The sequence below is a fragment of the Phallusia mammillata genome, chromosome 2 (genome assembly GCF_965637545.1).
Source record: "Phallusia mammillata chromosome 2, kaPhaMamm4.hap1.1, whole genome shotgun sequence".
Classification (NCBI taxonomy): Eukaryota; Metazoa; Chordata; class Ascidiacea; order Phlebobranchia; family Ascidiidae; genus Phallusia; species Phallusia mammillata.
In genome coordinates, this window is record NC_137253.1 from 27,070,219 (window position 1) to 27,092,089 (window position 21,871).

General features: G+C 38.0%; 4 protein-coding genes across 5 annotated transcripts; 1 reads left to right on the forward strand and 3 right to left on the reverse strand.

Moving 5' to 3' along the window:
- Nucleotides 1–402: 402 nt before the first annotated feature.
- On the forward strand, nt 403–4,948 carry LOC145214650 (gap junction delta-2 protein-like). Of its 2 annotated transcripts, XM_080083217.1 has the most exons (7): nt 403–683; nt 1,038–1,129; nt 1,209–1,351; nt 2,644–2,770; nt 2,839–2,946; nt 3,499–4,061; nt 4,127–4,948. In XM_080083217.1, the coding sequence occupies exons 1-6, from the start codon at nt 509–511 to the stop codon at nt 4,021–4,023; spliced, it is 1,170 nt and encodes a 389-aa protein (XP_079939343.1). In that variant the 5' UTR covers nt 403–508; the 3' UTR covers nt 4,024–4,061; nt 4,127–4,948. The 2 variants fall into 2 exon arrangements, with proteins under 2 accessions (XP_079939343.1, XP_079939342.1); XM_080083216.1 differs by having other exon boundaries at nt 3,499–4,948.
- An 83-nt stretch (nt 4,949–5,031) lies between these two features.
- LOC145214649 (uncharacterized) lies at nt 5,032–7,944 on the reverse strand. Its single transcript, XM_080083215.1, has 9 exons — nt 7,827–7,944; nt 7,624–7,765; nt 6,985–7,118; nt 6,545–6,674; nt 6,269–6,434; nt 6,019–6,180; nt 5,649–5,866; nt 5,388–5,570; nt 5,032–5,208 (listed from the first exon to the last, which is right to left on the reverse strand). The coding sequence occupies exons 2-9, from the start codon at nt 7,741–7,743 to the stop codon at nt 5,032–5,034; spliced, it is 1,290 nt and encodes a 429-aa protein (XP_079939341.1). The 5' UTR covers nt 7,744–7,765; nt 7,827–7,944.
- A 1,709-nt stretch (nt 7,945–9,653) lies between these two features.
- On the reverse strand, nt 9,654–12,152 carry LOC145213217 (uncharacterized). Its single transcript, XM_080081450.1, has 8 exons — nt 12,033–12,152; nt 11,466–11,591; nt 11,224–11,388; nt 10,854–11,019; nt 10,582–10,743; nt 10,249–10,439; nt 9,968–10,143; nt 9,654–9,786 (listed from the first exon to the last, which is right to left on the reverse strand). Exons 1-8 carry the CDS (start codon nt 12,150–12,152, stop codon nt 9,654–9,656), a joined length of 1,239 nt encoding a protein of 412 aa, XP_079937576.1.
- A 1,542-nt stretch (nt 12,153–13,694) lies between these two features.
- LOC145214413 (uncharacterized) lies at nt 13,695–19,429 on the reverse strand. The gene is made up of 8 exons (XM_080082929.1): nt 19,235–19,429; nt 18,048–18,181; nt 17,024–17,162; nt 16,442–16,610; nt 15,620–15,790; nt 15,114–15,331; nt 14,441–14,616; nt 13,695–13,875 (listed from the first exon to the last, which is right to left on the reverse strand). The coding sequence occupies exons 1-8, from the start codon at nt 19,352–19,354 to the stop codon at nt 13,740–13,742; spliced, it is 1,263 nt and encodes a 420-aa protein (XP_079939055.1). The 5' UTR covers nt 19,355–19,429; the 3' UTR covers nt 13,695–13,739.
- Nucleotides 19,430–21,871: the final 2,442 nt, after the last annotated feature.

A 21,871-nucleotide genomic window follows, 5' to 3' on the forward strand; every position in this document is an offset into this window, starting at 1 on the left:
TCTGTTGTCATGGCGTTGTACGGAATTACCAGACCGATACGAGACCAGAGCATTCGCAGTGTTGTATTTCAGTTGCCTTTCTTTGTAACTGAACACCCTTAAGCATGTGAGCCACAAGCATTGGCGAGCTACGTATCTACTAAGAGGAACTTTTTTTCAACTTGTTGTTAAAGCCGGTTTTAATCAAATGTGTTGAGTTTGATTGAATGTAGTGAATTTGGTGAATATATTACATTGCATTCTTAACCCCGTTTCTATATTGTCACCATATAATTGTTAAGGATTACGCTGAATAAGAAGACCTTTTGTAGCTAACTGCTGACTACGAATTCTCTTAAAATTTAGTTTGTATCTTTTTACACAACCTAGGTCTTATAGCCGTGTTTTTTGATTTTCAGACTGTTTATCGTAGCAAAACATAGACAAAATCTAAGTTTAAAAACTGGTTTCAACCTTTGTGTGTCCAAACTGATCATAAAAGTCGGCATAGCGTTGTAGCGCAGGCACAATGGCTTGGCATCTTTTAGAGAAGGTTATCGAACACTCGGCGTCGCACTCAACCCTGCTGGGGAAATGGTGGATTGCTATTATGTTCGTGTTTCGGATAATTGTGGTCGCGAGTATAGGCGACACAGTGTACTCCGATGAACAGGACGAGTTTGTTTGCAATACTCGACAACCGGGTAAGAGTTCGCTAACTGAAAATGTGTTTTAAGCATTTACATTCTACTCAACCAGAGTAACTTCATTTTTTACTATTTCATTAGTAACGCATTAAATATAGCGTTCTGCGCTTAAGGTTGATCCATTTCTTTTGGTCCAAAGTTGTGCCTTTACGTGTTTTTTCTTTGATTTGTCTATTGACATTAAGATTTTTCTGATGTTACGTAAACCCCGCAAATGTAACGTAATAGGAAAGGTCTGCTCGAAAATAAATAATTTTCTTTAGGTTTCTAGCATATCTTTCCATTATTATTTTAAAATTTTCCTAAAGTGATCACTTTAACTAATTTGTGTTTCTGTCTTATTGTTGTCAGGTTGTAAGCAAGTATGTTACAACATGTTTGCACCGGTTTCACACATCAGGTTCTGGGCGTTTCAAATTCTGGCCACAGGCACCCCAAGCGTGGTAGGTTGACATTTTGTGTTAGTTACATATCGTACACCTGCGGTGGTGCTGTGATTTTAACGTTTTGTTCCCGTTTTAGATCTTTATTATCTTTGCTATGCACAAACTTGCCTTGCTCCCAAGTAAACCAGATGGACCTGAAGCCCAAAAAGAAGCAGGAACACAGACTTCGTGGAGATATGCATCTTCTCATGCTAATAAGAGGAGATTTGATGACAGAAAGTATGAATACCATGCTTCTAACATTACATTTCCACCATATATTATCTTTTTTCATACCAACTATGCTTTTGCTTACAAATCAGTTATAATGATGTTTTTCAAAACAATCAGACAGAGAGGATTGTGACGTATCAAGCGTGACGCGCATAGTTTACAACCTTGTGCGCCAGTCGTAGCTTCGAACGTCAGCCAGCAATTATCCAATTAATGTACATAATTTGTAGATCGTTAGCATAGTTGTCAACGATTGACTTCAAAGGCTTACATCAGACGATTGATACCTTCTTTTATCCTAACTGTTATTCGGTAACTTTTACTTGAGATATAGTTACCATATTAGGAAGTTATCTCGAACGAAAAGAATGCCTTGGTATAAACTAGTGATGTACCGAATCGGCGATATTTCGATTCGGCCCAAACCGAATATTCGGCGGTTTTGCCGAATAAATTCGGCCGAATCAACCGAATCATTTATGACGTCACGCGAAGTCGTACGGTACGCGTTTGACATGAAAACATAAGTTTATCTATCAGGCAATTAGTGCAGAATGGTTGTGTTTCGTCCTTATTTCAGTTCTGTGGGGTTTAAAATTGCCTTAAGCATAATTTCCAACCCGGCAATGAAATACTATTTAGTTGTCTGCAGTGGGGAAAACGATAATGTGGTAAAAAATATAATAACTGACAGGATTTTCGTTGGTACTAAGCAGGAAAGACACGCTTAACTCTTCAAATGTATGTTCATAAAAGATTCGGTTTCGGCCGAATCGCAACAAATTATTCGGCCGAAACCGAATCTTTGCAAAAGTGGCCGATTCGGCCGAATAAATTCGGCAAACCGAATATTCGGTACATCTCTAGTATAAACCAGCTGTTTTAAAATGTATGATCAAATGTTTTTCTGTCCATTGCTGCGAATTACCTGTTTGGACCAATATCATCTAAATGGCTGCAAGTTGACCGTTACTGCAGTGGTTCTCAACTGGTAGTGCTTAATGACTTTTTTGCTGGTCCACAGGACGTCCACTTTATTTGATGATAAACTTGGGATTGCATATTAGACATTGTTGAAAGAAGGCAAAATTGTTAGCTGTTAAAAGTTTGAGTAACGTCCTGAAAGGAATTTGTTTCAAGCCAGACTGCTATTTGTGTATGTTTACTTTACTCAAAAATGGCCACAACAATCTTTTGATTAGGCTGGTCCATGGCCTGAAACGAGTTGAAACCAATGGTGTATTGAATCTTAAAGTGATTAAATATTTAAACCTAAAAACTTCATGTCTTATTTTAAGATCGGAATCGAAACACTCGCGCAGTTCAAACAACTCAAAACACTCGACTCAAAATAATGTCGATGTGTTTTATGATCACGACACAAGGGATGGTGACTCTTCTTCGGCACCTCCCAGATACGAGAAGGCGAGTAGTTTAACAAGTGACGGAGTCTGTGGTCCCTTGTCTAAGCATTTCGTGGGTCTTGTTTTCAGGTTTGCAGAGAAAAGAAAGTAAAAAATGCAAAGCAGATGATTCTGAAAGGTTACGTGCTACAAGTCCTTTTTAGAACCTTAATGGAAGGAGGGTTTATTTACATGCAGGTAATGACGCAACGATAAAAAAACTTTATTCTTATTTAAATGTTAAACTCCGTTTACAAGCTTTTAATTGCTTTGTACAAAACCACAGTACGCCAGGGCCATTGAACAAAACATCTTTTTAATGTCCTTTTTAATCCCTATACGACGTAACAATTGAATATTCGCTCTATATTTCTATTTGAAACTAAATTAAGCATAAGCATTACTGCCAAGGTACCGGTATATATAGAATACATATTTCAGAAAACATTTTATATACACCAGTACCTTGGCAGTAATGTTTATGCTTAAATTACTTTTCAAGTCCATGTATAGTGTTCCTATGAAACTAAATTGTTTTTGTAAAAACATCAAGTCAAGTACCGTTGCATGGCTGCACTAGCCAATACGACTTATATCTTGTAACCAGCTGCACTTATCAGACCTTGTAGGTCGAAAAAGTGTGCGCTGTCTGCAGTTTAAGTTGATTTTGAGTTAGAAATCAGGTGCTTATTTGACGAAATTCGAGAAAATGTTTATTGTTTTTCACTTTGCAACTGCAATCTTTTCTAGTACTTGCTTTACAAGTGGACAGTCCCTGAAACATTCGAATGCATCCGTTACCCTTGTCCTAAAATTGTGGAGTGCTACATCTCAAGGCCAATGGAGAAAACCATTTTCCTCTACTTCATGTTCATCGTCGGCGCGGTCTGCTTTGTTATCAACATCTTCGAGCTGAAATACCTCGGATGGCGACGTATGAGAAGAGCTTTGGCCAGCAAACCTCCACCATTTGTTCCGCCGTCATCTGTCCTCGGCACCTACCCAGCCATCGAGGCCCCGAACCGGTCAAATTACGATCAGCCGCTCGGCAGAGTTATCCATAGAAACGCGGCTTCTGCTCCTCCAGGCTATTATATTCCCGATGTTTATCCCCCGTCCGAGAAGTACCGTTCCCCCGCCAACGGATTCCCTCACATCCGTATGCGAGCCGCCAGCTTCACCACCTCAGAGAGTGACGTCACAACTGACGATGACGTCACGTCAGTGGATAGCGGCATGCACGTGTTGCGCGAGAATGTCCGAAGCCATTTGTAAGAAGATAAACTCGAAGAGCATATGATTGGAAAATATAGGTAACATCAAGGTTTCGATTACACTCCTACAAGCTTACGGCAGTGGTTCTTAACACTTTTTTTAGCAACCCCTCTGAAATTACCCAGATGAATTCTACATTCTATTTTTCACAAAACTAAATTCACCAACTGTGATGGTTATGCTGGCCTGGGGTTTAATTCCAGATAACTTCGTCTGCAATTGTACTACAAAGTGATATTTAGAAAAAGTTTGAAAGGTATTATTTACATTTGATGCATATTCTCTGCTTGCGAGAAATGCACTGTGCTGTGCAGTGATGAAGTTTACTAAACATGAGTGCTCTTTTGCTGGCTTGAGCTGTAATATTTTTTAAGACGGCTATTGAAAGTCTTGCTCGCTTTGCTTCAAGAAATGTCTTTGACGCTTTGAAAACCGCTTGGCACCAAAGACACATTGATGGCACATACGGTATTGCAACAAAAACTGTTGTTTTGAATTTACTTAAAATGTGATTTGCCTATGTACTACTGTCACATTCCCGTATTGTGTTTTCTATTCCATGTGAGTGCCATTTTATTGGAAAGCTTACTGTACGGCCTGAATGCGAATGTGATTTTTACCTACTTTGTCGCCAATTTGTTTGGTTTTGTGTTGCTCCGCAAGTTCCCTTTATATTTGTACTTGATATTTGTAAAAGAGTGAACATTTCTGTCTACTCTTTTTACACCTGTGAAGCACGTTTACACAATTTTGCCATTTGAAAGCTGTTTCAAAATTTGCAGTATTTTTTTGTTGTTGAAACATCGGTGGCTGTATTTTTGGTCTTAACGAGTTCTTTGTGCCTAAGCCCAATCGGTCGCTATATGCAGTATTTGTGTGCAGAACAAAATTGTTTTTGTGTGCATTTTGACCCTATATACCGCTGCTTTTTTCCATTTTTGTACAGACCGCACTGTTTTGCATCTAGGTGAAATAAAAACACGCCAAAAAATTGTTTAGGACGCTATTTTATAGCACTAATTTTATTTTCGACACTCGTTCTTCTTTTAAGTCTATTGAGCGTGCTCCCTGATAACCGTTTTTATTGCTCGACAAAGACCTTCCGCTCCTTGGATCAATTTCGGAAGTTGGTAAAAAGCAAAGCTGAGTCTCATTCAGTTTTGTGCGGACGATGTTGGTGAAGAACTGAAAGAAATAAAAACTCTAAACAAGACAAAATTTACGTTTTTCTATTAAGCTTTTCACTTCATTAAGAGCAATCGTTGGTGAGCATGTTACCTGTCAGAAGAACTACATACCACTTCAATAATTCTCAGTAAAACAAAAATGGCCTAATTATGATTTATTGTAAAGCAACAACTTACAAGCTGCCTACGGAGAAAGTAACGTTTTCCGTGGATCGACTGATTTCCAGCACTTGCTCGGCACTGAAAAAAAAAAATCCACAAAAAGCATCTACCAGATGGACGATAAAACGTCGAAGTAAAACGTCGAACTCCGAACGGTCGAAGTTGATCAAAGACTTCAACAAGTTTGTCGCATCTTTCCTTTGTAAGGTTAAAGTTTAAATTCATTATTAAAGAAGCAGTAAGCAAAAGTTGAATCACCACTTTACAAGAACCAACCTTATATAGTTCTCTAATTATTTGTACGTGGCTATCCAATGCTCCGGTTTTCAAAACTTCGGTTATGATTGCACCCATGAATGTAGACATCCCTGACCCACCATTCATCGTGTATGTATTTACAAAGAGATCACCAATCGTTTTGGGGGCCTCGAACCAACCAAAGCGGATCTCTGGAGCCAAAGTTTTGGACAGCGAACCGATCGAAACAATGTTGCCTAACACAATAATTGGTTATTAAAGAGCATTAGAGCTGCAAATTTCCTCATGTGTAATTAGTTACCATCTGTTGCTTACTCCAAAATGCCTGATTTAACCCTATTGTAAGTTGGGTTACCATAACAAACAGTTGTTGTTAGCATGCTCTAACCTTTATAGTTTGGATGAGTTTTGTCATCGTAATCAAACAAGCGTTTGGGAGGAAACTTTGAAGACTTAGGATTCGATTGAAATCCAAGAGGGACGTATACGTCGTCACAAAGCACCATGACGTCATACTTTCTGGCAAGTTCTACCAATCTTTCACATTTTTCTAAAAATTATGACTATTTGGTATATGCCATTTGGGAGTCGGTTGTCAAAAAAGGCTAGAAAATTGAGGGAAAGAAATCTGCAGTTACCTGGTGAATATGAGAAACCCGATGGATTATGGTATTGCGTTATAACGTACGCTACTGCTCGATACGGTTTAGTTCGTACAGGTCCATCTGGTAAGAGTTTCAATTTTTCCTCCAACACATCTAAATCCATTCCGTCATTGTGCAGTTTTATTGGCACTAATGTGTTCTACGATTAAATTCATTTAGAAAAAACAAAAACTTTTTTGTGCATTTCTAGTTTTTGCCGAAACCGCCTACAGATATGTACAATAGGTTACTTGGGAAAAATGAACCAACCATTCGATTGCCGTAAAGCGTCATTGCAAAATACGTTAGATCCTCAATAAAAAGCCATTGGTCTGGATGGAAAAACGTCAGGAGCATCTCAACAGCAGCGCACGCCCCAGATGTGATGACGAGTTCGTCTCTTGAAATTATAAGTAATGTAAAATTTATGTATGACATTTCTAAAAGGTTTTGCAATTATGTTCAGGGCTTATTAATCTAGTTTCCAAATAACTGTGGGACCGCGAGTAGCTTGAAGTCTCTCTAAGATGTAATAAAATGGCGAATCATGCGGTATATAAGTGTAAATTTGTACGTGTAAATGTGTTTTATGTGACGAGAAATGGGCCGTTATATTCTAACCCTATTCCAAATGAACACTGCTTTAAAAGTAGTGTAATGTATACTGAGGTTGCACTAAGTCGGTAATTAATTATAATAATTGACATAACTGCTTAACGGATTGCCCATATTGTCTGGTCAAGAACGCTGCTAGCTCATGTCGTAGTTCGTATCCGCCTTTTATACAACCGTATTGCAAGGCTTCTTCCCCTCGTTCGCTCTCCAGAAGTTTTTGCATTCCATCCTTAAACAACATCAAAATTTCACATCAAATTTAAAAAAGGCTGTTATTTATGTTACTTTCAGCTAGGGGTATAGCTACTAACACAAGAACTCACACCAGACAGTTTTGTTAATTTCCGATAGGTGACGCAACAGAGCACAGACGTTTGCAAGGGCAGTCGGCAGTTTGCTGAGTGAGCAATTATTGCCATCAAACGTCTATGCTCCGTTGTGCCACTTATCGGAAATTAGCCAACCTGTCTGGTGTTTTTGTGTTAGTAGCTCTGCCTCAGCTAGGGTGAAGTAACAATAGAAATAATACTAAATCCTTTCTCTGCGCTTTTTTGAGTAGATTTAGAGAATTTACTATACCTTTCCATTTTTTTTCGATTTTTCAACAATGCAGTGCTGTAGTATGTATATGTTTACATAGCGTTAGTAGGGATTTAATTTGCATGCAAATTCATTACACTTTGTCATTGTAAAAATATAGCGTAGGACCATCTACTCATTGGTGTACCTCTTACCTGTAACAATTTTCCAGCAATTTTAAGCAATTCTGGTCCAGGCGAAGCCGCTTGGAAGGAACATTGGTTTGGTAAACACAAATTGTCTTCTTCGTATCTTGTTAATGGTTGGCCCCACATCTTTTTACTAACTTGAATGCTTCTGATTAAAATTCAACTTATTTAGTAAACATTCAGTAGTTTTATTGTATGACTTAACTAACCTAGGCCGAACCCGAAGGTACAAGCCTGAAGCACGGCCCACAAGCCCGAATCGTTTTTGTAAAGCTTTTCAAACCCTAAAATTTGATTGACAGGCCTATACATGAAAGCCAACAGAAAGTCCGGCTGTACAGAACATAACTTATTTGGAAATAAATACGCAATCGACAATAATAAATAGTTCAAACAAGAAGCTTTAGGACTGTTGGGCATTAAGTTAATTCCAGCTAACTACCTAGCTAAATAAGAAAAATGCGATTTACAGCAACAAAAATATATTTATTATTCCAACTACGCTGCAACCGGATGTTTGCCCTTCAACACAATATAGGCGTGTTGTCGTAATTGAGGATGTTACATTTGCAAAGTCGAAACCAGACGACTTCTGCTTCTTTCGCATCCTGTCCCTAATCGTTAACGTTCAGCGAGCACAACGCAAAATAAGTTTTGCCTATTCTACAAAAAACTTGCGAACGCAGTGATGTGTGTTCTGCTGCAAAAAATGCAGATTTGGTTTCAAACATACTCCAAATTTCGTGCTTGATTGCACTGATGTTGCAGGGTGACAATGGGCAATAGCTCTGTCTAAAACTCTATATTTTCAGATGTAGATTCTGGGGTTCTTGAAACCAACTGGTAAACCTCTTCTTCTCAAATTTTTGTTTAATTTTGCCAATGTGAGGTTGTATCCCCAAAGTGGTTTAACCGCTGTTGATGCCTAGTTGAATATCGCTGTCGTTTGATTGTTGGTGTCTGTGTCCTGAATTAACTAGTGGTGCTTTGCAAGTGCTCGAAGTATACCGACCGTTAGAAAGAGCGCATGCCAATAAAAGAAAGGCATATCTGTAATGCACGAATCTATATACGGCCAAGCAATTTCTGGGGTGGCAGCTTATGAGGCATGCGCTCTTTCTCAGTCCCTGCCACCCCGGGAATCGACGTCTATGTCCTTTTTTAAAAAAAATCACCAACAGTGATGTTATACTGGCTTACGGTGCAACCCGGATGCCGTTGTCTGCAACTGTACTTTAAAATGCTTTTGTTAATTTCAGAATGTGTTCGGCAGTTTACTTTTTTCGGTATTATTCGCATTTGATTTATATTCTCTGTTTGCAAGCAACGCACTGTGCAGTGCAGCTAACTGATCATGTGTGCTCTTATCCTGTCTTGAGCTGTATTATTTTAAGACGGCCATTGAAAGTCTAACTCTCTTTGCTTCAAGAAATGTATTTGACGCTTTGAAAACCGCTTGGCACCAAGTAAACATTTATGGGACATTCGATATTGCAACGAAAACTGTTGTTTTAAATTGAGTTGAATAAAATGTTCTTTGGCTATGTACTTGTACTACCGTCACATTCCTGTATTGTGTTTTCTATTCCATGTGAGTGCCATTTTATTGGAAAGCTTACTATACGGCCTGAATGCGAATGTGATTTTTACCTACTTTGTCGCCAATTTGTTTGGTTTTGTGTTGCTCCGCAAGTTTGTTTCCCTTTTTTCACCTGTGAAGCATGTTTACACAATTTTGCCATTTGAATACTTTTTCAAAATTTGCAGTCTTTTTTTGTTGTAATACCAGTGGCTGTATTTGTACTCTTAACAAATTCTTTGACTCTAGGCCCAATCGGTCGCTATATATGCAGTATTTGTGTGCAGAACAAAATCGTTTTCGTGTGCCTTTTCACCCTATATTGCTGCTTTTTTGGCCATTTTTGTACAGACCGCTCAGTTTTGCATCTAGGTGAAATAAAAATACGCCAAAAAATTGTTTAGGGCTTTATTTTATAGCACCATTTTTATTTTCGACACTCGTTCTTCTTGCAAGTCTATTGAGCGTGCTCCCTGATAGCCGTTTTTATTGCTCGACACAGACCTGCCGCTCCTTGGATCAATTTCGGAAGTTCGTAAAAAGCAAAGCTGAGTCTCATGCAGTTTTGTGCGGACGATGTTGGTGAAGAACTGAAAGAAAAAAAATTCTAAATAAGTCAAAATTCACGTTTCCCTGATAAACATTTCACTTCATTAACAGCAATCGTTGGTGAGCATGTTACCTGTCAGAAGAACAACTACATCTCACTCCATTAATTCTCAGTAAAACAAGAAAGGCTTTATTAAGATTTATTGTAAAGCAACAACTTACAAGCTGCCTACAGAGAAAGTAACATTTTCCGTGGATCGACTGATTTCCAGCACTCGCTCGGCACTGACATCTAACGGTAACTCAATCCACAAAAAGCATCCACCACACGGACGATAAAACGTAACTCCGAACGGTCGAAGTTGATCAAAGATTTCAACAAGTTTGTCGCATCTTTCCTTTGTAAGGTTAAAGTTCCAATTCATCAATAAAGAAGCAGTAAGCAAAAGTTGAATCACCACTTTACAAGAACCAACCTTATATATTTCTCTAATTATTTGTACGTGGCTATCCAATGCTCCGCTTTTTAAAATTTCGGTTATTATTGCACCCATGAACGTAGACATCCCTGACCCACCATCCATCGTGTATGTATTTACAAAGAGATCACCAATCGCTATGGGAGCCTCGAACCAACCAAAGCGGATCCCTGGAGCCAAAGTTTTGGACAGCGAACCAATGGAAACAATGTTGCCTAACACAATAATTGATTAATAAAGAACATCACGTTTTTGTTAGGTGTAAGTTACCAACTGTTGTTTAATCCAAAAAAGCTGACTTAACCTTATTGTAAGTTTAGTTACCAAAACAAACAGTTGTTGTTAGCATGCTCTAACCTTTATAGTTTGGATGAGTTTTGTCATCGTAATCAAACAAGCGTTTGGGAGGAAACTTTGAAGACTTAGGATTCGATTCAAATCCAAGAGTGACGTATACGTCGTCACAAAGCACCATGACGTCATACTTTCTGGCAAGTTCCACCAATCTTTCACATTTTTCTAAAAATTCATAACCATTAAGTGCAAGCGGTAAAATGCAGTTAAAAATTTGCACTTCTGGAGTTGGTTATCAAAGAAGGTTGGGAAATTGAGTGATAGAAAGATGTTACCTGGTGAATATGAGATACCCGATGGATTATGGTGCTGCGTTATAACGTACGCTACTGCTCGATACGGTTTAGTTCGTACAGGTCCATTTGGTAATAGTTTCAATTTTTCCTCTAACGCATCTAAATCCATTCCGTCTTTGTCCAGTTTAATCGGCACTGATGTGTTCTAGGGATAAGCACAAACATTGTTAGTCATTGTCAGCAACATATTGTTCCCAATAGAAAGCTCTTTTGTACCAATAAACAAATATTTTATAGTTGATGATAAAACTCGGAATATAAAAGCAGTAGTATTTACTGTTGAATCTTGTTTACTTGTGACAAAAACCAGTTCTGTGCATTATATTTTAGTTTGAAAATATGAACCAACCATTCGATTGCCATGAACCGTCATAGCATAATACACTGGATCCTCAATAAAAAGCCATTGGTCTGGGTGAAAAAACGTCAGGAGCATCTCAACTGCAGCGCACGCTCCAGATGTGATGACGAGTTCGTCTCTTGTAAAATATGAGAAAGGATTCATTATTCCGAACTTTAGTTGGGAACGAGATTACGCAAAAAATGCGAAAGGTCCGTCGTGTCAAAAAATTATATACTCAACTGGTTAACCGATTGCCCATATTGTCTGGTCAAGAACTCTGCCAGCTCATGTCGTAGTTCGTATCTTCCTTTTTTGCAACCGTATTGCAAAGCTTCCTCCCCTCGCTCGCCCTTCAGCAGTTTTTGCATTCCATCCTAAAACGACATCATAATTTACATCAAAATAGAAACAAATGGCTGTTATGTATTTTACTTTTAGCTGGGGTAAAGTAGCAATAGACATAATATTTAATCCTTTGTCTACGCTTTTTTAAGTATATTTGGAAAATTTTCTACCTTTTCTTTTTTTTTTCAACAATAGAATGTTGTCTGCATCAATTACAATGACTTGAGGTTTGCAATTTAAAAATTTGATAACGCATTGTCGGTTTTTTATACTATTAAATATCCTCTAAGGCCGTTTTTAAACATATTTGGACAGTTCACTACCTTTAAATTTTGTCCACATGCTGTCGTACATGCCTTAATGGCGTCAGTAGGGTTCCGATTTGCAAATAAATTTATTAAACTTTACATTATCGTTGCTATATTATAGAATATAGAGTAAGAATATCTAATCTTTGGTGTATCTCTTACCTGTAACAATTTTCCAGCAATTTTAAGCAATTCTGGTCCAGGCGAAGCCGCTTGGAGGGAAAATTGGTTTGGTAGACAAAACTTTTCTTCTTCGTATCTAGTCAATGGTTGGTCCCACATCTTTTTATTAACTGAAATGCTCGTGATTAAAATTTCAGTTACATTTAAGAGTGTTAGTGTATGACTTGATTACTGATGATAACTATATGACTAATCAGAGTTGTAATCGGGCTCAAACCGGCTCCTAACCTTGCCCTAACCTAAAGGATTTTGAGAAGCCCGTTTAGGCCTGAAAGTTTGATTCAAAATGTAATCCCCACATTTATGTAACATAGTGGGCCAGGTGCGTGTGCGTAACCAAGCTGTTAAAACGCAAACTAAAAAAAGGATTTTCGCTGCCTCTCAAGTTGTGGCGATGACTTATTAATCGGATGCAAGCCATAACTATGCTAAAACCTACTTCAATGTATAAAAGCAATGAGACATTACATCAGGGGTCGGCAACCTTTTTTGCACTGCGGACCGGTTTTGAAAGTAAAATTTTATCGCGGACCAGTCTTCAAAAAATTACAAATATTTACCAATGAAAACGCCTAAATTAGTTTATCATCCCCGGGATACATGGGCAAAATGCTTCATAGCATTTATCCTGGAAAATTATGCGGCCCGGTAACAAACTCCTCGCGGACCGGTACCAGGCCGCGGACCGGCGGTTGCCGACCACTGCATTACATCATTCATAAGTAAACACAGACAATGCACACTATTTGTTGTTTCAAGACAACTTAATTGTCAGCTGCACTAACGAAACAAGTGTGCACTGTTTGATTTAAGTAAACAAGCGCAATAACTTGTAATTAGCTCGAACTTGCACTTGCAATAATTTTGATCTAATAATCTTTGTACGTAGATACTACCCTGGGGTTTACCGTCGAATGCTTTAATAAACCATTGTGCCGCAACCATTGGCACAAGTTCTTTTTTCATGGCATGCCAAACGATTTGCGTGTTTATATTGAAGTACTAAATGAAAGAACATGCACAAAACACTGCGTTTTCTTACTTTTGAAATCAGCTGACACAAACTATTATTACTCGGTTGGCGACCCTGCACTATAGTTTGTACACAGTGTTGTTAATTTTGTTCATAACATATGATCAGGCTGTGGCGAGTCTCAAGAGCCATTGTGACAGAACGATGTGAAAAATGTTATTACTGCATCAGTTGGATTGGTGGATGAGAGGGCAAGGGGCTATGGCTCCGTACACACTTTTAAAGTTCCATATGTGGGCTTGTCTAAAAAAAGGAGACTGCAGTTTAGACCCTTTAAACTTCTGCTCACATTTCTAAGCAAAATTGTATAACCCAGCTTATTTCCCCAATGCGTTTTAATTTTTAACCATAGAGTTAAGTGTATGCCAAAATGTTATGAACTGGTTCCAACATTATTGTGGTACCTAATTCTTTTTCAATACATTTGTCAGGTCTGTGGTACCCCACTTGTATTTAATCTATTTTAGTAATTTCACAATACTTTTTTCATTAACGAAGCCCCTGTCACCATCCCAGACTTAAATTATGGTTGTAAACATCTCCACGACTGGCAAACATTTGTACAAAATCAATAGAAGAGAAATGTATTATCCTTTCGGAAGTGTACATTGAAGCGGCATTGGTTTTCCATCAGCAGAAGTGAATATATCGGCTTATAATGTCACTTGCTTTGTGGCAAGCTTTTGAATTGCAGTACAAAGACATTCAACACCTAGAAGTAATTGACGAAGCGGATAGAAAGAAATACTGACACGAATGAAGTTTTTGAAGTCTCCCACCACTGATGTTCTGTGAAAACATAACGTATTTATCCTGCTACTGTGGTTGTGTTGATGCCCAGAAAGATACATAATGATGCCTGGGGTTTAAGATAACTGATTGTTTGTGTATGTGTCATGAGTTGTTGGACATGTGTTTGGCTTTGTTTATTCGTTGCATAACTGTGTACCTGTCGAAACTATTTCCGTCCTTTTATACAAGAGTGTAGTTCTTATTGGGTGCATGTTTAGTACCACTTGTTTTGCTTAATTTCGGCGGAGGGCGTAAAGAGCGCAATTGATTCAGCTTTATAAACTAGACTTAAAGTTTGAAACTTAGGTTGGGTTAACAGGATTTTAAATTCGTTTAAATGATTTTGATTATGAAACCTCACCCTAAATAGCCCTATCCGTGATCATTTTCACGCAGTTTTACTTTTAAATATTTTGTCAACACTCTTTGCGCCACTTACCAGTAATTCGCAAACCATTTTGATTTGAATTAAGTTACGACGGTCTTTTTGCCTATCATTTTGTTAATCCACACTCCCCAACAATATCTATTGCTGAAGCAACAGTCAAAAATTCTGACTTACGTTTCTCCGCATAGAAATCGAACTTTGGATTTCCACGCAAGCTGAAGCACGTGCGCAGCGTCGACACCTTGTGGCAGCTGGATCCAAATAAAAACACCGCCCTTGGGGGGACGAATTTTTACTCCAAGGCCTCCGACGCGTTTTTCGATTGTTGAAATCGTTGTTTCCATTCGTTTCTAATTAAAACTTGTTATACTTCAAAGATACAAGTTGTCTACTAGGATTTACATGGTTTAGACAGCTGCACTACATCTTAGGCAACTCTGTGTCAAATTTAGTTCAAGTAAACTAGGTAAGTGTATTGTTTTAACCGCCGGCGGCGCCTGTCAAATTTGGTGAAGTTAATTGTCATTCTCAAACTGAAAGTGGTACAAATATTACTGGAGCGTTGTTACCGGAAAGTAAAACTCAAGCTTTCGTTATATTTTGGAACACTATACAACACTACACTATAACAACACTATATACGGATCTGTTCATAAGTTTAATGATGAAAATAACGGCCCAAATAGACGTAAATAGCGACATGCTTTATTTTTTAACGTTTCGGCAAATGCTCATGTCATCATCAGTGATATGAAGGCTACATCAGTTACAACTGTTTATATACACTTAAGTCACGTGAAATAATGATAAATGTTCATGGTTACATTTTTAACCTGCCTATACTTACCTTGTAAACCTTTCGTAAATATTGCAAGTGTCCATCCATGTCCCCGCTTGCTAAAACTTCTCCCATGATCGATGATATAAAGGCGCTCATGCCGGATCCACTTTCGACCAGAAATGTGTCCTCAAGTCGTTTTGCCACGTGATCTGGTATTTCGAACCAACCAAGACGCAAACTGGGTGCGGCTATTTTTGAGAAGCTTCCGTTTGAAACGACGTTACCTCAAACAGATGAAACAACTTATATTTTTGAATGAATTTACTGTTTTTTTTTTGGAAACCAGGACTTGCTTGACTATGCGCATGCTCTAAAAGTGGTGCAACCGGTAAAAAGCGGTAGTTCGAAAGGGTAAATAAGAAAATTAAAAAGTGCAGAAAGATTGGTCGTCTTTTACCTAAACGTAAGTGACTAAACGTTTTGAAACATTACCAGGCGTAACATTTTTGTACCTTAATGAAAACTTGAAATACAATGTGGTAATACTATTTTTGACATAGACTATATATTACCTTCATAATCTAAATCGTTTTTGTCGTCGTACGCGAAAAGCCTTTGGGAAGAAAACAAGAATTTTTCCGGCTCGGTAGGATCCACTTGATAATTCAGTGTGTTGTAAACGTCGTCGCAGACCACTAGAAGCTTGTGTTTGCGAGCAAGTGAAATAAGCCGACGGGATTTTACTGCAAATTAATCGCAAATTGGCAGACGTGGTTATGATTGCATTACTTATTAATTCACACAATTGCGTTTACATTTGATTCAGTACAATGCTCCACAGTCGTTTTTTAATAGGCAGCAATTACCCAGGTAAGTTACAATATGGGAAAAACAAAAGCACATCGTGATTTGCCTATACATTAAAACCTCAGGAAAGACCAAGACATTAGACAATAACAGACAATTGGTCTTGAACAAGAGTGTGAAGGTTGTTTGACATTGGGTCAGGTCTAGCAACTGGCTACAAAAAAACACAAAAGCACATCGTGATTTTCACTATTTTGACAAGATATTTGAGTTTTCTTGATTTGATGAGTGCAACGGCAAAAATGTTGCTTCTCTCCCAGTTGTAAAGGTTAAACTTAAAACACAAATGAAACAATTGAAACTTTGAAGTGTCGGGTCAAGATAAAATCAGTTTGTGCGAATCACCGTTTACAGAATTATTAATGATGAATTAGTGTAGAAAAAGAATTCTGCTACCCAAATAGACGTTCAAGACGAAATGATTTTTTATTCTGGCCATTATATTTCTTAATATACTCATGAACAAATCGGTGTTTATGATATGTGGTATGTTTTAATGTTAGTGTTATCCCATTTCCGACCCTAACCTTCAGAGTAGCAGCACCCAGTAGGATTGTGATGTGTTGATATGACGTACACCAAAGCTCGAAAAGGTTTTTCTGGCGTAAGTTCCAACTTGGGTAACCCTTGAACTTGTTTCTCCAGATCGTCCAGGTCGATTCCATCTTGCTCCATATTTACATGAGATAATGACACCTGAAATAAAATACAGGGCTCACCACTTAAAGCATATATATATTATATATATATATATGTACTAGACGATCTGTCGTAGCACGAGACTGTCAAACGAGTTACACCCACAAGCGCAGCCACCAACCATTTGGAATTGACTTGATGATAAAAAAAAATTGGAAAAAACAAACAAACAAAAAGGCTGTTTATTGTTAATTTTGCGTGGGAAACAAATCAGTATTCACTTATCCCGACGATGCTAGAAGTTGTACTCTATTTGAAAAGTTTGATTACATGTGTCAGGAAAATACTTAACCAACATGCTGAGTAATTGCCATCTTGTAAACAAACAGTTTTAGAGCAAAAAAAATTGGTTAATAAAACAAAACTTTGTTTGAACAGCGCGTTTCGATTTGAGTCTAATTCGCACCAACCTTGCCGGATTTGCGGAGATGGCGTGCAAATATCATGTATGTCGGATTTTCGACGAAAACGATTCGATCGCCATCCATGAACACGTCAATAAGCAGTTGAATGCCAGCTGTTGCCCCGCATGTAATAAACAGGTCATTTCTGGCAAAATATACAGTACAAAACACTCGTTTCATCAAAGTGATGTTTTGTTATCTACACTTTTCCCCACATTACTCGCTACTAGGGGTGCAAAACAGTTTGTAAGCGAGTCTGAGATTGGGGCCCGATGATCGAAAGTACAAGCTCAAAACCCGGTCCAAAACCGGTTTTGTTTGAAAACAAAGTTAAGTAACCTAAAAGTTGGAAATACATTGTGGCACAAATATTGTCGGGGGTTGAGTTAGGCCCGTTTATTTTAACCCAATCGTGAACTCAAACCCGTGAAACATTCACCGATTTTTGTGTCAGTTGTGCGGTGATAAAACAAACATCAAAAGTAAATCGATGAATTAAAACACTTGAATTGGTTTATGTCAGATTTACTGAAAAAACGGTTTTGTCACACAAGTCATGAACTTTAGACTGTGCTTAATATTTTGACCTGCTGATGAAAAATTAAGCGGTTTTGCCACACAAACTTTAATCATAGACTTTAAACTGTGTACAATGTTTTAAACTGTATGGTCTCATCGGTCTACTAACCGGTTAAAGTCTTTTCACTAATCATTAATATTTTTGACATATTTTTGTCAAAACAACATTGTTTTTTGGTTTTGCATATATCACTAACTTAGTATAGACAATGTCGTATTCGATTTTCAATACTAACGACAAATTTACCCAGGATTTGCTTATTAGACGACTAGACAAACATTTATTGCTCTGTGTATTTATTTATTGTACTTTCTGATAATTTCAAAGATTTTCCAAACACACCAAAACCGCAGCTATATTATGGTAGTTTTCTCTACGCTTTCAGTATTAGAGGGTAGAAATTTGGTGCAAATTACCACCATTTTTAACAAATACAGTGTATAAACTTACTTGTCTACTTTTTGTCCATACTGTCGTGTTAAAAACTTTGCCAGTTCCTCTCTTACAAGGTAACTTCCTCTGAGAGGCGAATATTGCAAGGTCTCTTCATGTCGGTATTTTTTCGTCAACGCAATAGCTCCCTTCTAAAAGTAACACTGTGCAATCAACAATCCTGTATTATAATTCCGGTTTTGAGTGGGGTTTCGCTGAAATATTCCAGTTTCAAACTGGCTTGGGTCGGTTTCTGCCTCCTACCGACCCCCAAACCGGTTCAAACCGGAATCTGAAAAATGAAATTTTGGCTCGATTTTTGAAAAAAAACCTAAGGCTATTACCTTTCCCTTTTTTCGGTTTTTGAAGCTCGAAAAACATATATGCGGAAGTAAAATGCCGAAATATGTTAGGCGACACTAAACATGCGTTATACAGCTTGTTATTACGAGACAAAAAGCGCATGTTTGTTTCTCTAAACAGAAACTTCACAGGATCCGGTTCTTATAACAAAGTGTTATAAAAATCTAAAATAGCCTTTATTTTACCAACTAGCCTTCAATTCATGCTAATAACTTGTTTTCCATGAATGTAGCATCATGCATCAAAAACAACAGTTGAAACGAAAATTTTGGGAAAAACCACATTGAGAAATACTAAAATTTAGGACGTTAAAGATGTTTTTGAAAATTAAATCCGGAAACCGATTTTACGCCAAAATTCCGGACATGTCCGAGAAATTCCGGACGTCTGGTAACCCTAAAGTGGTTCCCAACCTGGTACGCGTACCACTAGTGGTGCGCCAGACCTTTAACATGGTGCGCGAGTAACTTTTCTGCTACTAAATCAACTCAGATCATGAATGTAACTCAACTGACCCAACCGATCAGTCCTGATTTTGCGCAAAACTTATATCTTGGATTTTGTTTTGGAAATTGCCAACTTTGCTCTTAGCTAACCAAAATGAATAGGCCTATCTTATTGTCTACCACTCTACCCAATCCAAATTGGGTTAAGGTGGTACGCAGCGATAGATTGAGTTGTCAGGTGGTACGCGATTAGTATACGGTTAAGAACCACTAGTATATATAGAAAGTTTGAAACATATCATATACTGTCATATAAATTGTATGATACAATAACAATGCACGGGAAAATATATTTACACAAGCACCTGTGTAATTCATTTCCTAGCACGGTCTTACCTCGATATATCCGGCCACTAGATGGAGCAAGTCTGGGCCTGGCGATCCTACATTAAGACAGATTTGTTCTGGATGAAGAATTCCACCCTCTTCGTACTGGTTTAATGGACGTGACTGCATTTTGCCAGAAATGAAATGAATATACAAATATGTTTTGTTTCTATTATACTTCGCATGCACACCTATAGTGTTGGTTCGAGACCTGATTTTTCGTTAAAAACAACGACCGAATTAGTCCAAAATAGTTGTAGAAATACAACGCAAATGAACACAAGTGTAAGTTTCAGCCCGAACCCGACCTTAAAAGCGCGACCCTACATATACAACTCTGCTACAAAATTTCTGTTCGGTTTCGGGCTTAAATATAAGGCCTGCATACAACTCTAACGTCTTGTTCATATTATATCGCATTTGCATTATGTTGATGTAAGCACGACAGTTATGAGTCTTCAAAACACAAACGCACTGCATGATCCTTTTTGCTTACCATAAAATACTGTGACATAAATGATGTAATATTCGCATTGACGTCATGGGTAGAGCTGCCATAACTTGTAACTTTTCCATTAGATAACTTTCATATGCTACGTGACTTATAACGTGGAAACCACAAGTGGCAATGTCATGTAATTGTTCGTTATTGCGTGGGACAGGATGAGAACGTTGTGGACATCCGTACCAGTGACGGGATGTTGTTCAAGTATGCCTAATTATGTTGTTTTGATCTGTGTATATATTCTGTGGTTTTGAAGTGACATTATTCTATTCTGTTCGATTTCGGTTGGGCGTAGAATCACTGCTACGTCAAGCCACGTTTAAATTACATTACTGTTGGTGCTGAATAAAACAAACTAACCAACGGCTGGACTATTGCTGTTACCGCAATCAGAAAGCGCAGGTCGCAAGAACACGCAATACACTTTTCCTACAATACGACGATTTCTTTAAGTTGCAGTTTTAGCATCTCAAATTGAGCCAACAACTAAAACAGCAAAATCAACAAGCAGCATATATCCATATCTATCTCATCAAAAATTACTCGGATGCACGCTTTTCTATTTTTATAAAACGCATTGTTTTTTCATGCTAAATAGGCTTGTAATAATAGATATCCGGCCTTATTATTCGGTTGTGTTAATTTATCCGGATGTAAATTAAATGAGCTTTCACAATTGCGTCACGCTTTATATGCAAACGAACAATTGAACATTTCGCAATGTTTTTTGCTTCGCTAGTACTGATAGCTTGGCACCTTTAGTGGTGCCAAGTCGGGTGTAACTGACCACTTCTTCTTTCGCGGAAATGTCTCCCTCTTTCTAAACATTGCTGACTGGTCTCCAGTATATATGAATTGTAAAAGTTTGAGTAGAACACTCCACTACAAACCCGTCCCAAACCTGAAAGTATCTTTTTGAAAAGCCAGTTTTGGCCCGAAATTTTGATTGACATGTCTATGCATTGGAGACTCAGAGATCAACAAAACAACAAACTCAAAGGGCAATTGTTCTTACACAGGGCTATTTGACAATAGGTCAGGTCCAACAACTGACTACTTAGCTAGGTAAATTTATTCAAAAAATACTGACGCAGAGTGTACAGTTAGACCCAAATCAAGTCCGTTTTTATTTTCAAAAAACCTAAGCCCAAACCCGGCCCGAAAAGCCGACAATGTGAAAAATTGTTATTACTCAGGTAGATTAGCGAATGAGGGAGTAAGGGGCTATGGCTTCGTATAACTTTTAAGTTTCACATGTAGGAAAGTTCTTAAAGTCAACTGGTTAAAACTAGGGATGTACCGAATATTCGGTTGCGGCCGAATCGCAACAAAATATTTACCAAAGTATTCCAGTCTCTTCGTACTGGTTTATTGGACAATGAATTAACATACAAACGCGTTCTAACCTGTTTTGCTGCTTGTTGCACATATGAAGTTGGTTCGAGGCCTCTTTTTTCGAATAAAACAACGACCGAATTAGACTAAAATAGTTGTAGAAATAAAACGCAAATGAACACAAGTGTGAAATTCAACCCGAACCTGAACTAAAAAGCCCGGCCTCACATGTGCAACTGTGGTACACAATTTTGGTTCGGGTACGCACTTACATATAGGGCCCACACAACTCTAATACAGACTTCTGTTTGATTTCATATCGCTTTTGCTTCACGTTGGTATGTTAGCAGCTAGCCTAGCACGACAGTTAGGAGTCACATGCGTGAAAAACATCATTGGACAAAGTGTTATATGATGCGCCGGTGTCAAAAAACCCCACTGTTATCACTGTATGGCAAAAATGCCTTTCTTTGGTACAACTGGCAGCAACGATAATTCTAATGACCCAAAATTAATACTGTTTTCACATGTTTAGGTTTGAAAGTTTTTTTGTTTTTCCGTTACAGGTTTGGTATACGTTTGGCCTATGCCATGCGATTAGAGCCACAGTGGCGTCAAAAATCAAACACGTTGTAGTTAAATAGGCATCACTCGTCTGAAAAGATTGCTTACTATGAAATACGACAATTCCTTTGAGTTACTTTCTAGCTAGCACTTCATATTAAGACAACAACTAAAAAAGTAAAATCAACAAACAGAACATTGCCCTATCTATCTCATTAAAAATTGCCTGTCTGCATGTCTGT

What these genes read in the sequence shown, in the direction of transcription:
- LOC145214650 (XM_080083216.1), top strand. Translation starts at nt 509, where the DNA reads ATGGCTTGGCATCTTTTAGAGAAGGTTATCGAACACTCGGCGTCGCAC. An exon ending in CACCTCCCAGATACGAGAAG is followed by an intron (nt 2,771 to 2,838) that starts GCGAGTAGTTTA and finishes TCTTGTTTTCAG; the next exon opens with GTTTGCAGAGAAAAGAAAGT. An exon ending in GAGGGTTTATTTACATGCAG is followed by an intron (nt 2,947 to 3,498) that starts GTAATGACGCAA and finishes AATCTTTTCTAG; the next exon opens with TACTTGCTTTACAAGTGGAC.
- LOC145214649 (XM_080083215.1), bottom strand. Translation starts at nt 7,743, where the DNA reads ATGTGGGGCCAACCATTAACAAGATACGAAGAAGACAATTTGTGTTTA. An exon ending in GGGTTTCTCATATTCACCAG is followed by an intron (nt 6,181 to 6,268) that starts GTAACTGCAGAT and finishes CATAATTTTTAG; the next exon opens with AAAAATGTGAAAGATTGGTA. An exon ending in TAATTAGAGAACTATATAAG is followed by an intron (nt 5,571 to 5,648) that starts GTTGGTTCTTGT and finishes AACCTTACAAAG; the next exon opens with GAAAGATGCGACAAACTTGT.
- LOC145213217 (XM_080081450.1), bottom strand. Translation starts at nt 12,152, where the DNA reads ATGTGGGACCAACCATTGACTAGATACGAAGAAGAAAAGTTTTGTCTA. An exon ending in AACTCATCCAAACTATAAAG is followed by an intron (nt 10,440 to 10,581) that starts GTTAGAGCATGC and finishes TTATTGTGTTAG; the next exon opens with GCAACATTGTTTCCATTGGT. An exon ending in ACTTTCTCTGTAGGCAGCTT is followed by an intron (nt 9,787 to 9,967) that starts GTAAGTTGTTGC and finishes TTTTTCTTTCAG; the next exon opens with TTCTTCACCAACATCGTCCG.
- LOC145214413 (XM_080082929.1), bottom strand. Translation starts at nt 19,354, where the DNA reads ATGCAGTCACGTCCATTAAACCAGTACGAAGAGGGTGGAATTCTTCAT. An exon ending in AAACGATTTAGATTATGAAG is followed by an intron (nt 15,332 to 15,619) that starts GTAATATATAGT and finishes CATCTGTTTGAG; the next exon opens with GTAACGTCGTTTCAAACGGA. An exon ending in ATTTACGAAAGGTTTACAAG is followed by an intron (nt 14,617 to 15,113) that starts GTAAGTATAGGC and finishes AGTTTTAATTAG; the next exon opens with AAACGAATGGAAACAACGAT.